The sequence below is a fragment of the Crocodylus porosus genome, unplaced genomic scaffold, assembly GCF_001723895.1.
Source record: "Crocodylus porosus isolate Cpor-Errol unplaced genomic scaffold, CroPor_comp1, whole genome shotgun sequence".
NCBI lineage: Eukaryota > Metazoa > Chordata > Crocodylia > Crocodylidae > Crocodylus > Crocodylus porosus.
In genome coordinates this window covers 64,408,794-64,435,251 of record NW_017728886.1, presented here as the reverse complement: position 1 = coordinate 64,435,251, position 26,458 = coordinate 64,408,794, and the positions used below count along the sequence as shown (strand labels likewise).

Sequence of the window (26,458 nt, the reverse complement as noted above, 5' to 3'; positions counted from 1 at the left end):
CCCACCCACCTTTATCTTTTTGAGCTTTTTAGCCTCTGTGGATAAAAGTCTAGTATCTTGGAAAGCAGCTTTTTATTTGGGCTGTATTTATATCCATCAGGAGAGTGGGAGAGATTGCTACACTGTCATGTAAATTTCCAGTCCTTGCATTACAAGCTGACAAAGTAGTACAAGGATCTGTTGGTTCTTGAACTGAATTTTCCCTTCAATATTTCAAATAAGAAATTGTAATAGAGGGCCATGACCATTGCCCCTATCTAAATCCAAACCTTTAGAAGCAACAAGGAAACAACAGAAGAGACGAATGTCTTAATTACCTAGAGAACAAGGAAAGAACAAGGATGGTGTTTGTGTTGGAAAACCCTTATATGATCACTTTAAAATGGCCAGTAGGCAGTTTTTAACTTATATGACCAGCACTTACCCTACAGGTGATCATCAGTTCTCATGACCTTGGCAACAGTGTAGGGGTCACATCTTCATCCAAGTGTATCGCCAAAGGCACAAACTGCCTTTTCTTCATCAGAACTATGTCCTCCCTGCCCATCTGCTTCCTCCTCTCCCCCTTACGTATTTGTGCTGGGCATGATGAAGATATTCCTGTGCATCTCTCAGTATTTCAAGGTAATGGCAGAAGGAGTCTTGTATGACTTGTGTGTATTTGTTAACTGATACGTTTTAAGGTTCCATTATGTTAAAAATAACTCATGGCATCCGGATGATTTGCAGCCATGCATCTACTTTTAGTGCAAGTGGTAAATAATGATTCTCTGCCATGTCCATGCATGAGGCACCAAAATTTGGTCTGGTTGAGTCTCAAATTATACAAAGACTTTGGGATAGCAGCTGCTTCTTATACTTACCTAATTGGCTTTTACCTGTGGCAAAGTTCCTTTGAATAAAATATATCAAGAATATGCTGTCTCTCTTCTGTTTTGTAAAAAAGAACTTCCCCATCTATAGCCATACTCTGTTCTGTAAATTCAACACTATTTAAACTTTATCTAGAGATTAATGGAGAGATTTCATTTATTTATGTTTTTATAAATAAATGGTGAAATAAATGAATATGAAACCATCATAGTAGTGTTATCCCTTCCTGCCAGATACGAAGGAATCTAAGGTGGAGGATTGACTGAAGTAAAAATAGGTAGAAGCCATGTCTACACAAGACACTTACTGCACAGTATCTTGTTACTACTGTACAGTAGCATCCTCAGTCATGAACCGTGATGTGACGCTACTGCGCAGTAAGTGTCACTAGACAACCATGCTGGGACTCTACTGCGCAGTAATGCCAGTTACTGCAGAGTTGTTTAGTACTTGGCAAGTACTAAATGACTGTGCAGTAACAACTACAGAGTCAACGTCTCATGTAGATGTGTCCAGGGAATCTTAAAAGTTTGGTTTAAAAAAAAACCCAAAGCCAGTAGTTTGCCAGATTGTTCAGTAAACATTCATTTTATTGAGAATTATAAAAAAAGGTGCTTAACACACTGTGTGCCATTAATATAATACATTAAAAGGTTACTGTCAAGATTAGTGTTTCAGTTCTGAAAATTGACTGTAGGGGTTTATAGGCAGCACTGTTCATATTCTGCTTGGAGGATAAGGAATCTTTTACTTACCACTTGATAAAATCATTACATTGTTAAGTCTTCATGTTGAAGAGCCTGATAAATGGTAAAATAGAAATAAATTCTCATTTGGAAATGCAAAGAATTATACTTGCCCTATTTATGGTTAACCAAATTTAACAAATGCAGATATGCAAGACAGGGGTATGAAAATAGCCAGTGTCAAAATAGTGCAAAATTTAACTTCCGTGTTCTGTTTCCAATGTCTGTTTTTGCTACAGTACTCCATTTCAAAAGCATACATTCCTTCCTACAGGAAAAAAAATTAGATTCCGTAGTTGAAATTAATTAGCATTCAGAAACCAGATAGCATGTTTTTGGGTATTCATGAGATCTCTGTTTGAAAAAAATGTTTTTAACTTGTAGAAATGTGTTGCAACACACAGATGGGAAGAAAAAGAAAAAAACCTCTTTAGCAAGCACTGTGTGTAAAAGGAATATTACATTTTGCACGCTCCTGATTACCCTGTGTAAACAGTTTTTGACATCTGTCTTTATAGTTTTTGAGGAGAGGAAGACTTTGTTAAAAGAACCATTTTTATACAGCAGTCACCATTTCAGTCTTGCTTTACCTGTATTATGAAAGCAGATGGTCTGCATGTCTTTTGAATATTTATAACTATCAAAAACAATCTCTTGCTATTCACCCTTAGGCTTATGAGATGTCAGGACTGTTCTGGTTGAAAAAAAAAATCATCTTGGGTGTTTACAGAAAGAGGATTACATTAAGCTGAAATGACTATACATTTTCCAGTTTAATATTTGTCCATCAGCTGTTTAATCGTATTTAGATAATTGTGTAAATAAGTTGTTGCAGCCCTTGCCCCCTCCACTGATGGAGCTTGAAAGCTTTAAACACCAGTGAACCAGTTTCAAAAATGCTTGTTTTTATTTTCCCATGTCAAACACTCAGGCCTAAATAAGTTTTAGTTGTGATGTCTCTGAGGGGAAAATTTCACACAAAAATCCCTAATGCCTAACAACTGATTTCTGTGAGGGGAACTGTTGTCTCTGGTACTGTCAGCTAAGTCTGCTAGCACGTATTTATTCTGTGTCAGTACTGCAGATCAAATACCCCTAGATGAGGTTGTTTTCTTTGCTTCATTCTGACTATATAAGAGTAATTTTAAGGTTGCTTGGGAGAAGTTTTGGGACTTTGGGGGTTAAGTGATTTTTGACTGGAAGCTGAGCAATCACTGATAACAGATTTTGCTGTGGTTGGTTGATTTGGCAGAAAAGCATGAACAGTTTTGGTTTAGATGATTGAATTAACCCGATTAACATTGTTTTTGTTGTTTTGCAAAAAGGACAATAATGTACTCTTAGTCATAATCTAACAACTTTTTACTCTGGTAGATAAACAGTCTTAGAGAAAATAGTTTTAAATGATTTTCTACCAAGTATCTACATGGGCTGATGGATGGACCAGGTAGAATCAAACATGGAATTCCTTCACTTGTCTAGTGAGATGCAATGCATCTTGCCCTGTGACACAATGTACAAGGTGGCTGATGCCACTGTCGTTTTTTTTTTTGTTTTTTTTTTAAGTGATGGGCATCTATAAATCATCTGTAGTTTAACATGCTTCCTATACAGCATTTCAAACTTTTCAAGGAAAAACTACTTATACCTAGTTTTCAAGTCTGTGATATTTAACCTTTTTGTGAAAAGGGAATTAAATTTAAAACTAAATTTCTAGGCAAACCTTAGCTGGCACTTCAGAACAGATTCTATCCTATTCCCACACAATTATGGAAGACCTCATTATAATTATTTGCTCTGAAAAAGAGAGCTTGGTCTGTGGCAGATGGTATCATTCCAGAGTAGCGGGGTTTCTGTGAAGGTGGCACCATTTCAGATCAGATCTTCAGACTCTCAAAACAGAACTACAAGTACTGTACTTGAAGGAAGAGAGAGAGAGAGAGAGTGTGTGTGTGTGTGCGCACGTGCGTGTGCATGTACATGTGTGTGCGTGACAGGGGGAAGAGGAATTTGATCTTAAAAGCTTGCAACTTGGTCCCAAAGATAAAAATGTAGTGGGGTATGCTAACATTTTATGCCAGCTATCATTTTTCTTTCACGGAAAGCATGAAAGCTGTAGTCAGGTTATGGATGAGTAATGTGCTGCCTGTATAAATCTCAGATGCATTCAAATACATCAGACTGTGCTAGTTCATCTTCCTTGTAGAACTATAGCTTGCACATAGGGTATGCCTGGATATAGTGTGCTACAGTCTAGATATAAACCTTGCATACTGTATTGATCATGGTTGAACATGAAGCAGCCAAGAGCACGCAGTGTTTGGGGGCTTTTTGCATGTACTGAGTTGTGATCACAAAAGAAAAAACCTCAGTATGTGGGAATATATTACAGTCAAATCCCACCCCCTCCCCCACCCCACCCTCAAAAAAAAAATCAAAACCTCCCAAGCAGTTGGGTTTCTTCTATCCTTGGAGCCAAGATTTTTAAAATTGTATTGACAGAAAAAAGCATTACACTCATGCACATAAAGGGTATCTGCCTTATTGAAAGCTGTGAGCATCCTCCTTTCTAAAAAGGTATTCTGTCAGTCTTTGTGGTGGGTTATACCCCTAGACTGGCATGGGACCATAAGTTCCTGACAACAGTATAATAGATAAATCAAAGCCAGAAATTATGAGAACTTGATTTTGTGAGGATATTTTCTGGGTTATCAGAATAATAACATTGTCTGGAAATGCAACATTTTGCCTTCAGTGAATTATCAAATGAACTACTGAATTTTTTTGTAATGAGAACTTTTAGCTGAAGCACTTTGGTTTGGGCATTTGCACTATTTTCAAAGAATACCCTAGTAAAGTGGTGGGTTTTTTTTCTTTCAGACTGGGAAAACTGGCCAAGATTTCACTCCAAATAACTCAGAATAAGTAAAAGTGGCAGTGGAAAGCATTACAATTTAAGGCACCTCTGTGTATATTTTACATATAATCTTGGCCCTATTAAAGTCTGTTCAGTTTCTCCCTTTCACTTAAAAGTAGAGTGACCATCCATCTGACCATCCATCCTGGGCGTCCCAGCTGGTTGGTCAAAGGTCCTAGAGTGAAGTGGCGTGGTATGCCAGGCAGGCACCAGCAGCTGCAGTGCCTGGCCACCTGCCTGGCACACGATGCCACTCTGCATCCCTGCTGGACTCTGCTCTGGGATCTTTGACCAACTGTCTGGGACCAGACTACAAAAGCTGGGAGTGTTCAGGTTTGCCCGGGGCAAATGGTTACCATAATTAAAAGGAATCGGAATTTTACCAGTGGGGTTTAAACAAAGTTTTCATTCAGACCATTTATTCCTCTTGTTTGGTCCTATGGTGTTGTCATAAACTTAATTTCTGACATTGTCTTTAGTAACAGATTCTGATGGCTACACAGGACCCTAACTCCATTGTAAACTGAAGCAGAAAAGCATTTGAATAGAGAGGAGAAATAGGGAATTTTAGATGAGCTTACTCAAGATACACTATCTTAGAATTATTAGCAATGGACAGTGAACCAGATTTTCAAAAACTGAAACCTAAATTGTACCTGCATGTGCATATGTACATAGGCAGTTTTTGCACATGTAAATGGTGGTGTTTCCTGCACAACAACCTATTCATGCATTCTTATTTTGCAGATGCAATTTATATAATGGCTTTTAAATGTAGCTTGATGTGTACCAACTATCTATTGGCAATGGCCAGATCTGTAATGGAGCCTAGAAATATAATTGTATTAATATATTAATACAATTCATAATCATACAGTCTTGTGTACTTGAGATTGAGATTGAAATTGGGTTCAATTAAGCTTAGTTCATGTAGTTAAGGATAAAGTTATGGTAGTCAAAATTTCTTTCCTTTGACTGTCCTTGAGAATGAGCTTCTAGTTAGTTTGAAAAGCATGGTATTAATGTCAATGTTTAAAGCCATGAAAATGGCTAAAAGGTAGTAACTTTCTAAAACGTGCAACAAGGTTTCTATACTAGGTGATCAGTTTTGCTTAAATACTAATAGTGTATACTTCCAACATTTGTTCTGGGATCCAAGAAATAGCATGTTACTGAACAACGTGTTGTAAAATAGACGCTTATAATGGACTTCACTAGAATCAATAAACAAGATGATGCTACTTTAGATCAGGAATAGCTTTATAATAGACAGTCTTATAGTAATATTTATCGCTTTTGTCCCCAAACTGGCTCTTCTAGTGGTTATTACAATTTATATAACAAAGGCCCCATGCTGTACATTGATTTTACCATAGCACAAAATAACTAAATGTTATATGCAAGATAGCAAAGGAAATACAATAATCAAGGCTTTGTCTTCTCCGCTGTAATTGTTTTCTAAATATCCTGGACAATTCCTTTAGTTAAGCTAATAGAAGCCACTTTCCACATAAATATCCAAATGCATTGAAGTTCAGTCTATTGGAATTACATTTACTGATTCTGTTAATCACGCATCCTATACTGATCGTATTTTTCAACCTGAAACAGTGTATCATTTTGCAAGACTTATTCTTGATTGATTTTGTGTGGGGGAGGAGGGGACACATATTATTGGAAGCTTTTATACGTTGTTAATTTCATTGTATTGGTTAAAATTGAGCTGAAGGCACTTATTGCTGTCTAGCCAGCTTTGTTTTCAAGATATCCTTGAGTAAGTTTAATAATTAAAAATATGTCTGATTTTATATTTTAGTACATTTTATGACTAATTTGCATTCTAGAGTTAGCCTCTTAGAGTTAGAGTTATGCAATGAGATTTTTGTTTCTGAAAGTTGTTCTTTATGAACAGTTTATTAGATCCTGGAATAAACTGTAGGTTAGATCTTGCTATAAACCATGCTACTATAGCCCAGAGTAGTTTGTCTCAAATTGTTTGGCTGTATGAGCCTCTGGGCTTCATATCATACACTGGTGGTATATGGGGAAAGGGTGAGGATACGTTATTGCCATTTTATAGAGTGAGAAATAAATTAATCTAGTGTTTGGATGCTTGAGAGGTCAATTTCAGTTTGAAGCAGAAGTAGTAATAATAAATGATACTTTCAGAATTAATGCCCTTTGAGAATCCTTATCCTACCTTCACTGCTCTGAAGTTTTTGATTGATAATCTAATTCTTCTCATAGTGAATGTGTCTGGGTTTTTTGTTTGTTTGTTACCATGTATGTTATATTTGAGAAGATTTTAAGCTTGATTTAATGGATTTTAAAAAGTTAAAGGCTCTGGACTAAAAGATTAAAAATGTAGCATGGTGCTCAAACTCTAAAAATATTTATGGTTTCAACAATCAAAATGATTTCTGTGTTTCAACTTGTGCTGCTATGTATTACAGATAATTTTTTTTCTTCCTCTTTTCACGCAGAGTATGATTTCTTCCATTGTGAACAGCACTTACTATGCAAATGTCTCAGCAGCAAAATGTCAGGAATTTGGAAGGTGGTATAAACATTTCAAGAAGGCAAAAGATATGATGGGTAAGCAAAAAAAAAATTGCTGTCACGGTAGTAGCCACATACCATTATTGTGTCATGTTGAGGTTTGTCACAGTTGTATAAGATGGCATGCTTTTTATGAATGTGTATAATAAAAGAATTAATTGTACTAAGTGTTTGCTATTAAACTAGCTAAACTGATTTGGGTTATCTGACAAGCTAGAAGTCATGGAATAAGATGTAAAGCTGTCATTTTGCAGAACTAGGGACCTACCACCAGTCTTAGTTAATTATGTTAAAAAGACTTGTCTAGGAACTGTGGATGATTCCAAATGTTTTGCAATTTTTTAATAGCAATTTTATGATTTAAAAAACAAGCTTCCCTGTCCTCATCACTCTCCAACAAAAAGCTTATGAATTAGCAAATAAACCATAATTTACTCTAACTTCTAGGGATGTGGCTTCAGCTTATTATGAGGTTCTTCTCATAACTAACTGGACAAGTTTGTACTTGTTATAGAAGACTGCAATGCATATACATTATAGAATTACAATAAATTGATTTATGGGGTATATTAATTCCTTAAATGAAAAGACGTACCAGGTTTTTCCTTTAAAAAAATATGGTCGTTCTAGGTCTGTATATTTTATATCAACTTCTGCATACTTTTCCAATAATTTTTAGAAGGAAGAAATTGAGTCTAATTTGGAAAAAAAAAACTTGAACATGTTAATTTAGTTTCAGTTTTTAAAATAAAATCATTCATCTACTAAAACAGGTTCCTTGCCTTTTATAGCTTAAGGCTGTAATGAAGACAATGCATCACTTTTGTGATAATTGCTTGAATTACTATTCCAAGTGAATGGCCCACTTGGGTTGATCTCTGCTTTCAGTTAGTGGAAATAGAAGGCTTCTTTCCTTAATCTTGTTTGTTGCTTCTGTGCAATGTCAGGCATTTCTGTAAGTCTGAATGTTGTATTACACTTTCTGAATCTGGGTTAGGGCTGGATCCAAAGCCCATTGAATTTGGTGGTAATTGGTGCCTGTGTGCCTGATCCATGTGCAAATATTCCTATCACCTGAAAAAGAGGATGAAGGCAGCCGTAATCATCTCCACATACTGCCTTCTCTTCTTCTATCCCAGCCATGATCTTGCTGTAAGTGCTGGGCATGGTCCAAGGAAAGCAGTTAGAGCATACACAAGCTGACGGCACAGGAGTCACATTCCTTGAAATGGTAATGCCAGACCCCTGGTTCACCACCCTATACCTCCTGTGTCTTTTGAAAGGTTGTTGAAGCCAATATATATTGGCGAGGAGAGTAGCTGTGATTCCATGCCAACAGGGAACTGTGTAACCCTTACGAGGAACTAGAGATAGAGGCCCTGGCATGCCTGCAAATTAAGTAGAAAACCCCTTCTTTAGTTGCCCGTTGACAGGATAGTATTAGGGAGAAACGTATGCGAGGGAATCCACATGCAATTTCTTTCTACAGAGAAGGCGCTTTTTTTTTTTTTAATCTGCTAAATAATGCTCTTTGGAGAGCACTAATTATTTTAAAAGCATAGATTGTTCTTTCCCAACCCCTTCTCATATATTTCTACTTATTTCTTCTACTGACAGACCCACCACCAACTTCGTGAAATCCAGCTCTTTCCCTGCAGTGTTTTCAAGTTACAAATTGTTAAAAATGCGAAAGTGAAATTTGAGTAGAATCAGGCATGCATTTAGATGGGGTAGGTAAGGTGACATAAAACACCTTTACCCCAACTTAAAACTATATATGTAACTGTCATCATTTAATAAAAAATGTCAGCTGTGTTGCAAATCATTGGGGAAAAAGGTGGTGATTTATAAGATAAAAAGCCCATTCCCCCAGTTCTGTGTTTGTGTTTCTTTGGTTGTGTTTTAACACCTGATCTTGAACCAGCTCTGTATAAATATGGTCTGAGTATATATTTTCATATGTTTAATCAGTTTCTGACTGTCCTGTAGGGTTGACGCAACAACCAGGAATTGAGGCAGGTGGATGCTCACATCACATCTTGCTTGTTTTCTCCCTCCACCAGCTGAACTATAAGTCTTTTGAGGGGGGAGTCTCCAGGGGTTACAGAGGCAAGTAGCTGCTGGACCCCCATCACAGAATAGGGCCGTTCCTTTGTGATGGCACTTCCTAATTTTTGTACATGTGCTCTTAGAGTTGTTTGGACTCACAGAAGGACTTTGGTGTATGGGAAGCTGCTTCCCATTCACCATTCTCTTCATTGTTTGGTTTCCTTCTCTTGATTAGGGGAGATCTGAGCCGTAGTATACTAACATTTGAACAAGGGATCTTCCCTTATGATCCTTGTTCTTAAGAAAGAGGGTTTTAATTCCAGGTTGGTCATCCTCCGTACTATGACAAATGTGGTCTTTGTTCTATATGCCATCCTTGGAAAGCAAGACATGTAAAATTACATAAAAGGAGTTTATGCAGGGATATACAGTAAGCAAGAACCTAAATGCAGTGGTTTTGTATTAGAGAAAGAGAAAAGGTGATGTATTAAAACTTGTGAAGAACATCAAGTTATAGTATTTTCAGTTCAGCTCTCATCTAACTAAATATTCTTTTCCACTCTAGTTGAAATGGATAGCATTTCCGAACTACCCCAACAAGGTGCCAACCACGTCAACTTTGGTCAGCAGCCAGTCCCAGGGAATACAGCCGAACAGCCTCCATCCCCTGTTCAGCTTTCTCATGGTAGTCAACCATCTGTTCGGACCCCACTTCCAAACCTGCACCCTGGACTCGTATCTACTCCCATTAGCCCTCAGCTGGTAAATCAGCAGCTGGTAATGGCCCAGTTGCTGAACCAGCAGTATGCAGTGAATAGACTTCTAGCCCAGCAGTCCTTAAACCAACAGTACTTGAACCACCCTCCTCCTGTCAGTAGGTCCATGAACAAGCCGTTGGAGCAGCAAGTTTCAACTAACACAGAGGTGTCTTCCGAAATCTACCAGTGGGTACGCGATGAATTGAAACGAGCAGGAATCTCACAGGCAGTATTTGCACGTGTGGCTTTTAACAGAACTCAGGTCAGTCTCACTGATACTCCTCCCCCACCCCTTCCCTTCTCACCCCTGAAATATTAGGTTTCCATCTGTTTTTGTACTTAGCACCTTTTCCATCTCACCTTGTTCCTCTCCTCTCCATTTTTTTTTGGTTAAAGTGGAGTTTTAATCACGAGTTTGCATCAGTACACCTGTGTATAAACTGACATGCACAAATCTTAAGCATCCTACAAATTTCTGAAAATTTTCACTATTCTTAAATTTACTTACCATTTTCCAGTGGCTACTATGGTGTGTTTTGACTGCTATGGGGAAAGAAAACTAGCAGCTGTAGGAAGAGCCAAGCTCAAAGCTGCACACCTTCTGTGCAGTAAAGATACAGCTGTGTAATACTGTCTCAGGCTTACATAATGTCCATGTGTATTCTAGAGGAACTAATAGCAAGACGGTACAGACTGTGCTTGTCCTGCATCCTATGTATATTTCAATACTCAGTTTTATCATAGGTTATACATTAACTGGCTTTTATTATTTTCTTTCCTGCTGAGTTTTTCATTTTGATTACTAGTACCATTTTAAAAAATGCCTCCACTAAAAAGAATGCTTTAGAGGAGTATTTAAACTTTCTTTCTATGTGTTTGCCTGTGTTTAAAGTTCAGTGTTAAAATAGATTATTCCCACTGCTCTTGTCCAGACCAAAATATACACTCTGAAATGATGATAAAACTAAAATGCATCATTTTTAGCCCAGTGTTAAAAGTTAACCCCATTCATAACTTATTATTCCCTGTTATGAATGTAACTTAATGCCATGTTAGTTAAATTTACCAAAAATTACAGTATATGTAAAATGTCAATCTAAATACAAAAATAGTTTTAATACTAAAAGAACTCAAAACTTTAACCCAGTATATTTACATGATTGTTAATGAGAAGTAAGAAAAAGCATACTTAAATTTGACTTGGGCAAGTATGTGTCCACTGTAGAATCTGACAATGCTTATGGTCCAACTAAAAGATATAGCTTCCCATTTTGATTTGATTTTTAATTGTCCTTCTTTTACAGTTTAAGATGGAAAAACATATGCTCAAAATGCACTAACTAATATTCGGTTTGCACCAACATGCCATGTTCCATCATTTTGAATTAATGTCAAACATGTTTTAAAATGTCTCCCTTCTTTGGATGAGAGCAAATAGAGCCTTTGTGGTGGCATGATTCAGAGAATAACTTATTTACGATATTTTGCCTTTTCAATCTCAATTGTTCCAGGGCAGTTTTTTTTTCTCCCCCTTCCCCCTTCCGGTTCCTTCAGAATTCATAATTTGCCACTGATTTTGGCATACTATTTTTGGTCTATACATGGACTATTTATTCTCAGCATTTCATATTTGATATTCAAATTTGGTTAGTTTTGATGTCTAGCTTGCAGGATATCATGTTTCTGCATTAAAATTACATTCATCCGATCTTTGGTTTCCCATACAAATACTCTCTTTCTATTTTCTTACCACAAATATTATCCAACATTTGTTTAAAATTAATTGCTTCCACAAATATTGCTGCCAATCAGTTCAATAAAATATGTTCAAAGTTAGTCCAAATTAGAAGAAAACACACGCAATGAATTTCTTTAAAAAGTCAAGTGAAGAGACGTGGAAATCTTTTTCTTTCCCCCCTTAATATTCACCCAACTGAACAAACAAAAGTAGCCCTTAATCTTACAAATTGCATTGGTTAATTAAATAAGTATTTGTGGATAAATTAACTGAATATTTGTAGTATTTATGTCATTTGGTATAGCAAAAGTAGGGAGCAAAAAAGAAAAGACTGCAAATGTAAGCACAGAGGCAACCATAGGCCCCAGTCTTGCAGACATGCACACAAGCCCAATTTTGTAGTGATAAGCATCCTTATTAAAGTCTGTGGGGCTTCATAAAGGAGCACTCCTTTGTTCGCAGGATTGGGGCCTTGGTCATTTATCTTAACTTAAATTGATAAGTTTAAGTGTCAGTTGCATCATGTCAACATTGTGTATAATAAATCTGGAGAGTATTTGTAACCATGCATTTAGAAACCTAGATTTTATACAAAAGCAGGTTATTTGGTTTTTGAACACCATATTTTAACATTTTAATGCAGTTTATTCAAGACATTTCCCCTAAACTAGAATTAAAGGGAACACTTTAGAATGAATTGTGCCTTTCAAACAGATTTTTTTAATACTGTAATAGCAATATACATTTATTTCAGGAGACCAAAGTGGAAATGTTTGTTTAAATTCAGCTACTATTTTCTGAGATCAAAGCTATCTCAGGCTTAACACTGACATTTTTAAAACTGTCATAAGCATATTTGAGCCTTGTTCTGAAAATGTCCAGGGATCATATCATGTCATCGGTTTTGAAGTCAAAGACCTTACTGAAATGTTAGGAGTTCTGTGTAAAAACTGATGCATGATATAGCCCCAGATGAAGCAAAAGATTCATTCTTCAGTTTAAAGTTAAGGAAGGAAGTGATTTATAGACTGACAACAATGTGGCTTAGCATGCCAACATTCAAGGTGGACTTGAATTTTGGTTATACTTGATGTTGTAGGTCAACATCAGTTCTCACCTTGGATACCTTAACTTTGCCATCACTACATTTGTATTATGGATAGAGGTATACCTTAGGGAAAAAATTCCTAATACCTTTAAAATGGCAGTTTCACACTAGCTTCATGGTTAGGGAATTTTTCTTTCAATAGGAAAAATTGTTTAAACTGGAAATGGTTGTGTTTTGTTCCCAGGCTAAAGGAAAGAAATATGGTAAAATTATTTTTCACAATTGGAAAAAAAAATGTATTCTGAGCATCATTTTACAATAGAGGTATATTTTAGGTGATTTACATCTCAAAATGGAAGAGTTTCTAATTTTTTCTTGGATAATCCAAAACTACTTTTTCACACTGGAAAAGTGGTTTAAAAAAAATCACACTTAACGGGTGCATCTACACGTGCACCCCACTGTGCAGTTGGTACTGTGCAGTCATTTAGTACTTTGCTTTAGCAAGTGGCAGCACCACGGTTAATGCCCGCTGACACTGCGCTGCTGTAGCTCATCACTACAGCAACGTAACATCTCAGGTAGATGTGCCAAATAATTGGTAAATAATACACTTAGTATGTAGTTTTAAAGAATATTTGGTTTCACCAAGTTAAGCTGGTTGAAAAGTTGTATGCGAGGAAGCTTAGCATCTGTGTATGTGCAATACAGGGTTTGCCTTGCTAATCCAAAGTAGCCTCTCTTCTCTGATCCTAAAACATCTCTGCGAGTGGTGCTTCCTGAGTCTGGGGGATCACCTGCAGAAGCTGGCGGTGGCAGCAGGGACAGGGCTGCCAAGCACCCGCAGTAGCCGCTGGCGGTGTCGGCAGCAGGGACGGGGCTGCCAAGCACCCGCAGTAGCCGCTGGTGGTGTCGCCAGTGAAGACGGCCCTTTCATGGGGCACATGCTCCCCCAGGTTCCCTTTACCGGTTGTCTGTGTCTCTGGTGCTAGAAATTCATAGTAATCCTGCGAGGAGAGCTTCAGTGTACAGTGGACCTGAGGTTTAGAATTTTCCTTTATAAGGCAATATTCTCCCACTGCCTGCAGAGAGAGAGAGAGATATTTCATCCCTTTGGTCCATTTGTAGTGCCCCATAAAAAAAGATAATATTAATTTACCTAGGATTTGATGGGCATTTTATCCCAATCATGGCTGTCTAGATGTTGTTGGGATATTTGCACTAAAATAAAAATAGTTTTGTTTCAGTTGCTAGCAGGTTGAATGAATGTTTTAAAGATTTTATTCAAGTGCAATATGGTGATGTGTGCATGCACAGTTTGAACATCCAGTGAAGTACATAGGCTAGGCTCTGTCTTTTTGTCATCTGTCTTCAACGGAGATGGAGGAGCAACAGAGAAGCCACTTGTGGTTCCTTGAACCCTGCCAGGACTTATTATAATTTAGAGCAGCAGCTCCCAATCTGTGGTACATATACCATGAGTGGTACACCAACAACCTGTCAGTGGTACGCATTAACAGATTTATTATAATTACTTTGTGACAAAAATGTGCTGGTGATACTTAAGGCTGTATTATTTTAAATTGGTGGTGTGCAAGCTGTCAGTTTGGGAACCACTGGTTTAGAGCTCACTTAGGGCTAAGATAGTCTAGCCATACCTTTTATGTTAAAAGGAGGGATAGGATAGAGTAGCGTTTTATCGCCTTTTGTTAGATGGAAACCTTTTTACCTCATTTTCTTCTTTCTGTATACCCACCTCAGGGCCAATCTTGAGAGTCACTATGCAGTCATTTACATTTTCTTTCAGTTTTACTGTAACCATTCATGTGTTTGCAAACAAACACCCAAGTCAGGCAATTCAAAGCTCAGTTTTGCACAAACCAGTCTGCCATTTCACTTCAAGGCATAAGTTTAACCCTGTATATAGTACAGTAGTAAATACTGTACAAGTCGTGTGTTACGATTCTAACCACTGCTGTGACTAATAACTTTGAATTGCCTCTCTCTCTCTATGTATACTGGCAACAGTAGCATACATTGCATAAGCCCTGATTTTTGCAGTGCTGAGGTGAATGCGAAGTGCACACATTCTTCTCATCTATTAGAAGTTATTTGCCTAAAGAGGGAGGCATGCGTTTCTGCTTTGGCCATATCTGAATGTATATTTTCTATAGGGTGACAATCTGATTTTTGAACATATCTGAATGTCTTTTTGCTGGAAGTCCTTACCTCCATTCCACCCATATATGGTTTTATTTAAAATATCAGCCCTTTGTATGCCATTCGTTCATTACTTTTTTTTATGTGAAAACTTCTAGATATTTAAGACTATGCACATACTAATTCTTGACAATTACAGTTTTAAGGAAGAATATTTGGATGCAGTAAACTGCATACTGTAATTTTAAAGCTCGATTTGAGTTTACACTGATCACCTTGCTAGGCTGCTTTTTTTTTTTTTAACATTTTGTCTTTGGCATGCTTTTATTTTCCAGTAAAATGAAGAATGAAGATGGATTATTCAAAATTGATAACAGTAATGGACCATCATGTAATGTTTTATTGAATTTGAGTTCTGTAAATTATGTGGTGGAGGGAAATTTGCCTGCTTAAGTATAACAGAAATTGCCACTGTGTTCATATAATTCTTCGCAGTGTAATTTAAGAAAAAGCACACTATCCATATCACTATTGAATAAAAGGTAAAAAGGTGCTATTACACTATCATGATAGCTCTCCGCTTACTACTAAGCAACATAGATAAATGTGTCTGCTTATAACTTACTTGGCAGGGATCCAAACTTGTGGGTGGAGCTTGCAAATAATCTTCCACCTGGACATGTGATTTAAGCACACTGCAATTGAGACAGATAGCATACAAGGATGTTCTGCATATTTTGGGGAGGTTTCAGCAAATCAAATTTTTCTTCAGGGAGCTTTGAAGTTCCGTGAGGCTGATAAAATCTATTTGAATCAGTGATTACATTCAAAGAGGAGACTAACTGGGGGCCAGACAGGCAATTTTTTTTTCATATTGGCAGACACTTTCATTTATCTCCCGTTTTAAAGAATTCATAATTAGCTTTTGAAAGCACAGATAATATTTATTGAAAATTTTTGTGCAATTAGCAATGAATTATACTTGTGATGACTTGTAAACTCATTTTTTTTTTCCTTTTGTAAACTTGGTAATATCTAAAAATTCATCTTCTCTGTAAGAGAAAAATGGTACTTTCAGGGTAACCAACGTAAGTTAGGCATGAAAAACTGCATTTAGTGTTCAGACAGACTTAACTATGCTGTCAGGAGAGCACACCAAGAATTGCATCTTGACAAAGTATTTAAAATATGTTAGATTAATGGTAACCCTCTGTCAAAGTGCTGGGTTTGATGCACATTTCTGGATTTTGCTGGTTAAAATTCAGCTAAAAAGGATATGACAAAATGTTGAAGTGCTCAGAAAAGAAAAATACTAGTAACACAAGCTAAAGCCATGTATTATGGAGTCAGGCTGTGGGACAGTGCTCCCCTCTTCTCTTCCCCCCACCCTGCCCCCCACACATGCACATACACACTGTTAATATGTCTGTATTCATATGACCTGAGGCTGGAAATTCCTGGACACCTGTGTTAACTGGTGTCTTCACAACCAATGCTAAAGACATATACTTAAAAACCTATGCTTACCAGTTTTAACAGTTCAATAGTATTGAGTGAGAGAGAGAGAGAGAGTGTGTGTGTGTCTGTGTGTTGGGTTTTTTGATCCTTTTTTTTATAACCACTCAGAGTCTTCATGAAGAAACTTTTTTATTGACTAAAGGCTCTGTTTGTATAGCTTATTTTGGTAGAAAGCAGGGTAGATTTGCACCTTATAGACTAAATTAGAGATGCTTAAGCTTTTGTAAACAGCATCTTACTTCATCAGATGGTATGAGGAGACTTCAGGAAGCATAAGGTATCATAAGTTTTGCCAGCAATAGTCATTCTTCAGCTAGTATAAGCTGCAGCTATGCCAGGAGAGTTTACCAGTATAGCTATGTGAACAAATATTTTCTTGGCTAGATTATGCCTAAAAATTTCAGTTTATGATACTTATTGCCTCAGAAGATACAACTTCTGTAGTAATATGACTGACCCTTTGTTGACAAGGAATTGTCAGCTGCAAGTTTTGTGTCGTACTCCTGGCTAATTCACTAATATCACGCTTTATTTATCATGCGTATGCTCCTTTTCAGGGCAGTTGCAGAAAGCATATATGAGCATCTCAAGCACACTTTGTGTGCTGAAAATGGCTGTATCTAGATAAACAACAATAGCAACTAAACCTTTTTTAAAAATCCTTCAAGTACTGGGGAGGGGACCCACTGCTAACAGGCATTCAGAGCAGTGGGGTTTTTTGGTTTTGTTTCGTTTTCAAAGAATCCAGTGATTTTTAGCAAATTGACAAATGGAAAGTTCTTACACTTTTAGCAAAGGGTGTTCTTGAGTCCAAACATCAAAAATAATATTCCTATAACCTGGCCAAAATCATTGCCCATAATTTGACTTTCTACCTTAGTGGTAGACCAGAGGTTCCCAAACTTTTTCTTAGTGTGTTCCTGCTTCCAGATTTACCAGGTGCCCATGTACCACTACCAGCATACATTTTATATTTTAAGCCCTGAATGCCAATTATTATAATGAAAATTAAATCTACCATTACATAACTTCTCCTGTGTACCCCCCAGAGATGTCTTGCATACCCCCAGGGGTACATGTACCACAGTTTTGGGAACCCCAGTGGTAGACGCTGCCAAATTTTTACAAACCCCCCACACGCACACACACTCCAAAGCCTGTGGGGTGAAAGGGTCAGGGATGAGAGAAATTCTACATGGTGTTCTTTGGGGTTGGGAGCTGTTGAGGATCAACTCCAAGGCTAGGGACCAGACATTCAAAAAGCCTGAGCCTGAGTTGATTCAATCTTTGCAGATTAGTCAAACCTGTTTAGATTGAATCAGTTTGCAACTGTACAGACATTCCCTCTGGATTGAGGAAATACAGGCACATGCCTGAAGTGGCTCAGGCTAGATGCTAGGGGATACTAGAGCAGCCCGCCCTCCACTTCCACAGTGGTGAGCTGAGGTGGGGCATGGCCAGGCCCTGGCAGGACCTCTGATTAGGGAGAGGTTTAAACCCCCACCCTGTGTGCACCGTCCCAGTCTTTTCCCCTCTCTCTGCTGAAGGTCCAAAGTGTTACCAGCCCCCAGCTAGCACTCTGAGGCAAAAGTGATGTGTGCATTGTATGCATCTGTTGATGATGCTGAGCTTTTCAATCTCAGTCTCTCTGCTGCTTCATGCTGTCTGCAAACCTGACAAGTGAGGGAGCCAACAGGGAGATAACACATTGTTTATCAGCCCATCAACAAAACAAAATCCTCTCATTAATTCAAGCTCTTCTTAAACAGCTTTTTCCAAGGAAGGAGGGGACAGTGCCAGCTGACCTGCTGATTAGCTCTAAAAAGCTTAAGTGGACACTGTTCTGTCTTCCTATCTCAATGAAATTGGACACGCGTGTATGCGTGCGCGCACACGTGCACACACACACACACACCCTCTACTTCTCTCAGCATTAGATAGCATACCACATGCCTAGAGTCTGTGGGGTTGGAGCCTGTGCTGTAGGATATGGTGGGGGTGGGGATCCCTACTTTAGTGGCGAGGAGGGGGCCAGGCAGGGGGAGCCAGGCAGACCCTACTGTGCCTGCAGTCTGTCAGCTCTGGCTAGGGAGCAGAGGGGTGGGGCCAGCCCTGTTCTCTGGAGTAGACAACACAGCCCAGTGCAGCCCAGCCCAGGGCTACAAAACGATCCTGGAGGACTCTGGTTTAACTTAAACCAGGAAGGGGTGTGAGACCGACATTGCATAAACTGGTTTAACCCAAATCAGTTAAGTCTGATACTATATTCAACCAGGTTTATCTTAAACCAGTTTCTGCCATTTTGAAACTGGTTTATGTGCACTTAACTTATGTTCCGTTACAGATTTAAACCAGTTTCTGATCACTTAAACTGTTTTGTGTGTAATGTCTGTCCCTAGCACAAATTGCTTTACTGGAACCAGTGTGTTGTCAGTTGAGCTAGTGGCTGGAAATCTTATCACTGCTCCCACAGTCTGCTTCCTACCTATCCTTGAGCTTTCCATCACCTTCCTATTTTACATCCCCTGTATTGCTTTTGTCCTTTGGTCTAAAATCTCACCTTAAGACGTTAAATTTCTTAGGCTCTAATGTCATATGTTTGATGAACTTTGAAAACTAAGACACGGAAGCATTGGTTGATACTATTGGTGGATTGAGCAGATCGAACCCAAATGCTGAAGCTGTTTGATGAAACGGTTACATAGGTGACCATAAGACACTAATAAATCAGACACCTTTTTGGAAGCAGTCTGATCTTCCATTAAGAAGATATGGGTCAGAGGATTAGGGAAGAAAAAGAGACGTTGCTTTTCCTAACATTGACAATGGTAGCAAAGCTAGCAATGTGTGCACCAACAGACCCTCATCTCGCTTGGTTTGTCAGTTGCACTGCAAGCACTCAGGAAAGTTTCCTCATCCTCATTGCAATCCACATACCACATGCTGTTTTAAACAACCACTACAAAACTCCTCACACAACCATGCCCACCTTAGCCTCCCTTAATGCTAAAACATTTCTCCAGGAAATTTCTCCTTTCTTCACTAAAGTTCTGAAAGGATCGTGGTTTCAACAATACCTACTGCACATAGTAGACTTCCGTTAGTTCATTTTTCCATATATTAAATCAAAAAGTCCACTTTATGGTGGTTATGGGGGTTTTTTATTATTTGGGAGGGAAATGTTGACATATAATAAACTATGAATCTTCATCAGTAACCAATACTTTAGAAGCATTATTTGTTAATCCATTGAGATTAGTTTTCAAATATCACTGTCTTTCAAAGCATTGCCTGAGTTTCTAGAAGTAGCTTTCCATTGCTCTAGAGTGAACTGCAGTCTTTGTCTAGCTGGCATGAGAACTACATAATCTAATGCCATTGCTCTATGTGAATTTCACTTATTCTTAACTTCTTGTGATTGTCTGACTGTGAAAGATTTCATGGCAAGTTAAGCTAGTAAAAGGAAAGAGACCAATTAAGCAGATTCCGTTTATGTTGTATGTAAAGCAGATGCTTAATAAAATTAAGAATACAATTGAGGCTCTCTTCTCCACTACCTAAATTGTCATTAATATATTCCTATGCAGAGCAGATACATTTGACTGGATGTTTTAAACTCAGTGGAAAGTAAAAAAAGGAAAGATTAAGAATGGCTTTGCAGAGCACATTTTTCCGAAGCTCGCACAGGCTAACTCTTCAGCATCTGTCTTCCCACCCCCACAGGGCTTGCTTTCAGAAATCCTCCGAAAGGAAGAGGATCCCAAGACTGCCTCGCAGTCCTTACTGGTAAACCTTCGGGCTATGCAGAACTTCTTGCAGCTGCCAGAAGCTGAACGAGATCGAATTTACCAGGACGAAAGGGAAAGGAGCTTGAATGCAGCCTCTGCCATGGGCCCAGCACCTCTCATAAGCACACCGCCTAACCGTCCTCCACAAGTAAACTGCTTTCTATGTCTGTTCATTGTGCTTCTCAGTATCCCACTGCCTGTCCCTTTAAAAAAAAAAAGTGCTGCTCAGTGCAATTTATTTTTTAAAAATGCAATTGAATAATTCATTTTAGTGCACGTCACAAATTAAATTTTGGAAAAATATATCTAACAATATTTATTTCTTAACCCCTATTTAAAATTTCAGAGAATTACATTATTTCTCCTAATTTTAAAATGAGTATTAGTAATGTGCTCATAGGTAAATTGTAATTTCTCTGGTTATTTTAGTGCAGCATGAGCTTAATATGCCCCTGGATTATTCTAACTTTTATCTGTGTTGCTTTTATAAATTTTGGACTGTAGTGAATATTACAGGTACTGCAAAGGACCTGACTTCAGCGGGAGCAGCAGTAGGCCTGTAGTTCCTGCCCTGCTGAGCACGTAGTATTGTGCTACAAAACCAGAAATGAGTAAAACAAAACTGAAAAATTGGGAGAGAGATTTCCTGTGGAAATTCTCTTTATAGGTCAAAATATTAATTTTTTCCAACTTCCTGCAGAAGTAAGTCCTTGTGGTATCTGTTCATTGACTCCACATGGACATAAAGGTCTTCTTCACAATATCCCTTCTGAAGGATTGGTGCTTATGGTAACATCATGAAGCCCTTACTCAACCCCTAGTAAACTCGTATTGATTTTTAAATGAAATCCTGTGGGACTGCTTGTTTGAGTAAGTGCTCCTCACATAATGAAGGGTTTGTCTGATGGGTCTCCAGAGGCTTTTTTTTTTTTTTTTCCACCTGTCAAACAAACATTAAAAAGTGGTGGTTTGGGAGCGCAAGGAGTATAGTGTAGGGTCATAGGATTGCACTGGTTTCCACAAGGAAGAAAAGCCCCTGCAAGATGAAATACTACTAAAACGGTGTCTGCTGAAATGTCCTCTACTGCTGTAACTCAAAGTTTATACCACTGCTAGAATAAGAAAAACATAGTTACAAACAAATATATGTAGTGCCAAACATGTTGTATATAGAGAATCAATTAATTATATGGAAGGAAGCTTTGGGGTCATGAGAATTGTGGCCAAATGCATGAGCACTGAGTACCACTGACTGATCTGACTCATTCACGTGGATTTCTACATATTGTACCCATTTTCGGTATAGTACGCTATCAGCAGACTCTGATTTTGTAATTTTTTTTAGATAACGAATGCAGAAGATCCTGCTCAAAGTGGTAAATAACAAATCTGTGTGTGAGAGAGAAGGAAGACAGGAGATAGCTTCTGATCTGCTGCAATACATTGCACGAGAAGAGGAAATTTCTGTAGCAGAAGGGAACAGACTGTGCTAATGGTCTAGTTTTGTTATCATAAATGGAGTTTAGTCTGTGAAGTCCACTATAGATAGTTGTCAAGATAAAGGGATGAGGGTCTATTTACATAGTGATGTTTTAGTGGAAGAATAGTTAAATACAGATAACTGTTAAAATAACATTTGAGTGTGGTTTTAACATTCATAGCTACCCCCAAAAAGTAGGCAATTCAGAGGTATGTTAGAATTGAGTCTTATCTCCTTCGGCCAAGGTAATGCTTCTTTCTGTCTCAAGTGGTCTTGGGCCACTTGATTTCAGAAACAGGTTAACTTCAGTACCTACAGGTAGAATGTTAAATCAAACAGCCTCAGGCTTAACTCGCCTTTTCTGATTTAAACTGTTATAGGTACTTCAACTGCCTTCAAAAGACTTGTATTTTTTTCCTTTTAAAAAGTGAATATAGTTCTGTGCACACATTACATACTGCAAGTCTAAAGTACAGTCATTTACCAAGGTATTCTTGTTACCATATTCAGTACCTACCTATACTGTCTTGAAAATGCTTGCATATTAACGTTCATTGGGAATTGGTGGTACAAATAACCTAGTCATTTTAAAGGAGCAGATTTTTAAAAAAAGCAGCAATACACTATATAAAAAGGGAAATTGCTCATGGGTTGTCTGTGCCTCATATAATAAAATAAATCAGCAGCTATGTTTCCAACTGTAAAATTCAACTGTATCCTACTACAAAACAGATTTTTAGTTTTAGCTATGAGAGAGCTCTGGTCTAGTGCCCAGGATACAGTAATGTCTCAGTTGTAATTCTGAGTGCTCTTTGCCTCCTCTTTGATCTTGGGTCACTTTCACACTATGCCTCAGTTCGTCATCTGTAAGCATGCATAACATTTACTAACTGCCTCATAGGGATGTTGCCATCCCTCACTTCAAAAATGAAAAGTCTTATGTTTGCATGAAACAGTATTATTCCTGTTCCTAGAAATGCTGATAAAATTACCCTGGTAATTGTACTGGAAAATATAAATCCTGTAAGTTGTGTTAAAAATAATATTACTGAAGAATTGTGATGCTCTTACCAGATGCAACACACCAGTAACAACATTATTTCTCATTTAAATTTTTTTTGTCCAGTTTTACTGAGTTTTGGTTATTAAATAAAGCACATTTCAGTTAATATCCTTTCTAACGATGAGAAATTTAACTCCAACAAAAAAGAAATCGCTATACAATGACAAAGTTAATATTTTGCTGATTCAGTAGTGAACTTTTGAGTTATTGTTTAAAAATAAAATGGCCATCTAGCCTGACAATAGAATTTACACAAAAGGGAAACATTTGACGCTAATCTTGAAACCAGTAAGATCTGAAACAATTAAGATATGAAACCATGAAAAATGGGAACTAATATGCCACACATGAAGGATTATTTTGCAATTGCAAGTTATCAGTTTCGGAAGGATGTGAAAATAAACATCCTGAAAGGGATCTATTTTGCATTTTTGTATTGCCAACTGGTGGCCAGACAAAGCAAACTTAACCAATTAGTGGCTGGGCTTGTTGAGTGTGAATTATGCATAGCACTGCATGTGAAAATCAAAGCATAACCCTGCAAGTCTAATAGGATACTAAGAACTCGCCAAGTACAAACCCTTGTGCCTGAGCTAGGAGGAACTATGCTGAATTTTTCTTATTTTGACTAGTTACTACTTGAGCTGTTGTATCTGGATTGTTTCCAACTCTTTCTTGAACAATTTTAACGAGCTTTCATCCCCCTCACCCTTTTTCCCCTTTCTGAGAAACAAGAAAAAAAAAAACGATATTCAAAATCATGAGTCTGCATTCTAATGCCTGATGTAAAAGAATACACCTGTGGCACTCTAAGCTGGACAAGCTGGCCATGTCTACATGAGACACTGACAGCACAGTAGTTCATGACTACTGCACAGTAACATCATGCGGCAGGACGTGCAATGCAATGCTACTGCACAGTAGTCACGAGTTACTGTGCAGTCAGCATCACAAAAAAGCCATTCAGCAGTGCTACTGTGCAGTAACTCTGGTTACTGCACAGTCATTTAGTACTTGCTTATACTAATAAATATAAACTAATATACTTGTTTATGCAATAAGCTAGTAGAAGGCAAAATTCTGAGCGACAGCCAGCACGGTTTTCTCACGGGTAGGTCATGACTGACTAACCTCACCTCCTTCTACGACCAGGTTACTCACCACCTGGATAAGGGAAACGAGGTTGACATTATTTACTTGGACTTTAGGAAGGCCTTTGACTTGGTGTCCCATGAGACTCTCAAGGTTAAACTAGGGGATTTATGGGCTCAACAATTCAGTGGTCAGATGGGTGGAAAATTGACTGCAGGGTCAGACCCAGAGAATACTAATACATGGATCTGTGTCGACCTGGTGAAAGGTAGCCAGTGGGGTCCCCCAGGGTTCAGCAGTTGGACCAGTACTTTTTAATATCTTCATCAATGATCTGGATGTGCGGGTGAAAAGCACACTGGCAAAGTTTGCCAATGACACTAAGCTGTGGGGAAGTGCAGTCACACATCAGGGTAGGATGATGATCCACATGGACCTAGACAGATTAGTTAGATGGGCGGACCAGAACCAGATGCTGTTCAACAGTGAGAAATGTAAAGTGTTCCATCTAAGGAGGAAAAGTTCATGAAAACTTGCAGGCTTTTGCGATGCTAGCTAGCACCACATCTGAAAGGGACCTAGGGCTCATAATTAACCGTAAAATGAATATGAGCCACCAGTGTGATGCTACAGTTAGCAGAGCAAACAGTATGCTGGCATGCATCAACTGATGCCTCTCAAGCAAAACTAAGGAAGTTATTCTCCCACTCTCCTCAGCATTGGTGAGGCTGCAGCTGGAGTACAGCATCCAGTTCTGGGCACCACACTTCAAGAAGGATGTGGAAAAGCTTGAGAGAGTCCAGAGAAGAGCCAGTTGTATGATTAGAGGCCTGAAGAGCAAGCCATATGAGGAAAGGGTGATGGATGTGGGACTGTTCAGCCTAGAAAAGAGAAGACTTAGGGGGGATTTGGTGGCAGCTTACAAATACATCAGGGGTGAGCATCAGGGGCTAGGTGAACAACTATTCACCAAAGCGCCCCAGGAGAAAATCAGGAGCAATGGTCATAAACACCTGGACAAAAGATTCAGACTGGATAGAAGGAAAAACATCTTCGTGGTTCATGTGACTAGACTCTAGAATAGACTCCCAGCAGGGAGAAGGGGAGTGCAGGCACAGAAGGAGATTGGACACACACCTTGCTGGGGTTATTTGACCCCAGCAGTCTTTCATGCCCAGAGCAGGGAGGCTGGGTCCAATGATCTCACTAGGTCCCTTCCAGCCCTAAACTTCTGAGTCCGTGACTGCAGAGTAACAACTGTACAAGCAGTGTCTCGTGTAGATGTGGCCGCTCTGTAAGGCAGTTTGAAACAAAGGAGATGATACACATAAGAGTTTGCAATACACATAAGAGTTTGCAATTGAAAATTGTTCAACTTACTGCTGACTGGGGTAGAAATATACACAATAAGTTCTATCAAGGGGTGTAGTATTAAGGTTATCTTATCACTGTAATGCTTAAAAGGCTGCCTAGCTTAGGACTTCCCTGACCAGAAGATCTTACAATAAAATATTAAGAGGTGAAATGAAGCCCAGGAAATTAAAGTGCTCAAGATCAAGAAGCAGATCACTGGCAGAGCTGGGAGTAAACCCTGTGCAAAGCCAGCGTCCTGTATGACTTCATCCATTCACGTACATGCTCCAGATAAATTCCTTTTTTCCTCCTCTGTGCTTTCTATTCAGACCTGTTCATTCCATACACATTCTGCATAAAAATCTCCCCAGCAGGGTCCCACATAGTTTATGGGCAGTTCTAAACTGACATAAAGGATGAGTATATACCATTTACTTGGATATAGGTTGCAACAAATGAACCCACTCTGACCAACTTAATTTACCTTCTGGTGCTGGGGAAGAACTCTCCTTCCATCCATGTGTGTAGCATTATGCATACGGGTGGGTTCTTCTTGGGTGGGTTCTTCTTTGTTGGAACTTTCTTGAATGGGTCCCACTTTCCCATCCCCTTGTTCTATAAGAGAATTCTCTCTAGAATTTAGATTCCTTTGGTGCCTCTCTGAAATCAGGACTGAGAAGTAGCAAGACATGAAATGACCCTTGTAAAGTTATTCCTCATTTGACTTAAATGCGTGCATGTCTGGCTAATCTAAGCTGCAGATTTTCCATTTCAAAATATTCTGATCAAGTTTTAGGTGCCTCCAATAATCCTAATAGAGTGAGTGCCTCCCTCTCCAAAGACAGAGTAATCTCCAGTACTGCAGAGCCCTAGAAGCACCACCCCACCGCACCCCCCAAAAAAAAATATATCTTTTCAGGCCTTCTATCACTATCTGCCTCCAGATCTCGAATGTCTCACTGTTCTGGATGGTTTACTTAAAAATATCCTTATGCTTGGTTTTCAGAAATACTGAGCATTCCTGGACTCCCTTTGATTTCAGCTGAGGTTGGGATTCCTTCATGCTTCTGAAAATCAAGTAAAAGCTGTCTCAACTTTAGCACAAAAAATCAGAGGCCCCTCCTGAATTTTTGGTCAGAACAGGACATAGTTTTGCTGGTTCTTAAAGATGGACGAACCCATGATTCCCATTTTACCTATTGGGTACTTAGCATTCTTTAAAAACAAAACAAAACCAAAAAAAATCCACACTTGAACTTGTTTAGCTACCAGTAAAAATTCACAGTTTTTGGTCTGTCTTGAAATTAAAAAAAAAT

At 38.4% G+C, this 26,458-nt stretch overlaps 1 protein-coding gene across 13 annotated transcripts in view; it reads left to right on the top strand.

Annotated features, from left to right (window-relative positions):
- Positions 1–26,458, top strand: part of SATB1 (SATB homeobox 1) — a 109,318-nt gene that overhangs the window by 45,043 nt on the left and 37,817 nt on the right. For 12 of the 13 annotated variants that reach the window (XM_019535756.1, XM_019535825.1, XM_019535817.1 and 9 more), the window contains 3 exons: positions 7,020–7,131; positions 9,710–10,164; positions 20,090–20,302. In XM_019535756.1, the coding sequence (XP_019391301.1) occupies positions 7,020–7,131; positions 9,710–10,164; positions 20,090–20,302 (780 nt within the window). The remainder of the gene's footprint in view (positions 1–7,019; positions 7,132–9,709; positions 10,165–20,089; positions 20,303–26,458) is intronic. The other variant, XM_019535834.1, reaches the window with a different exon arrangement.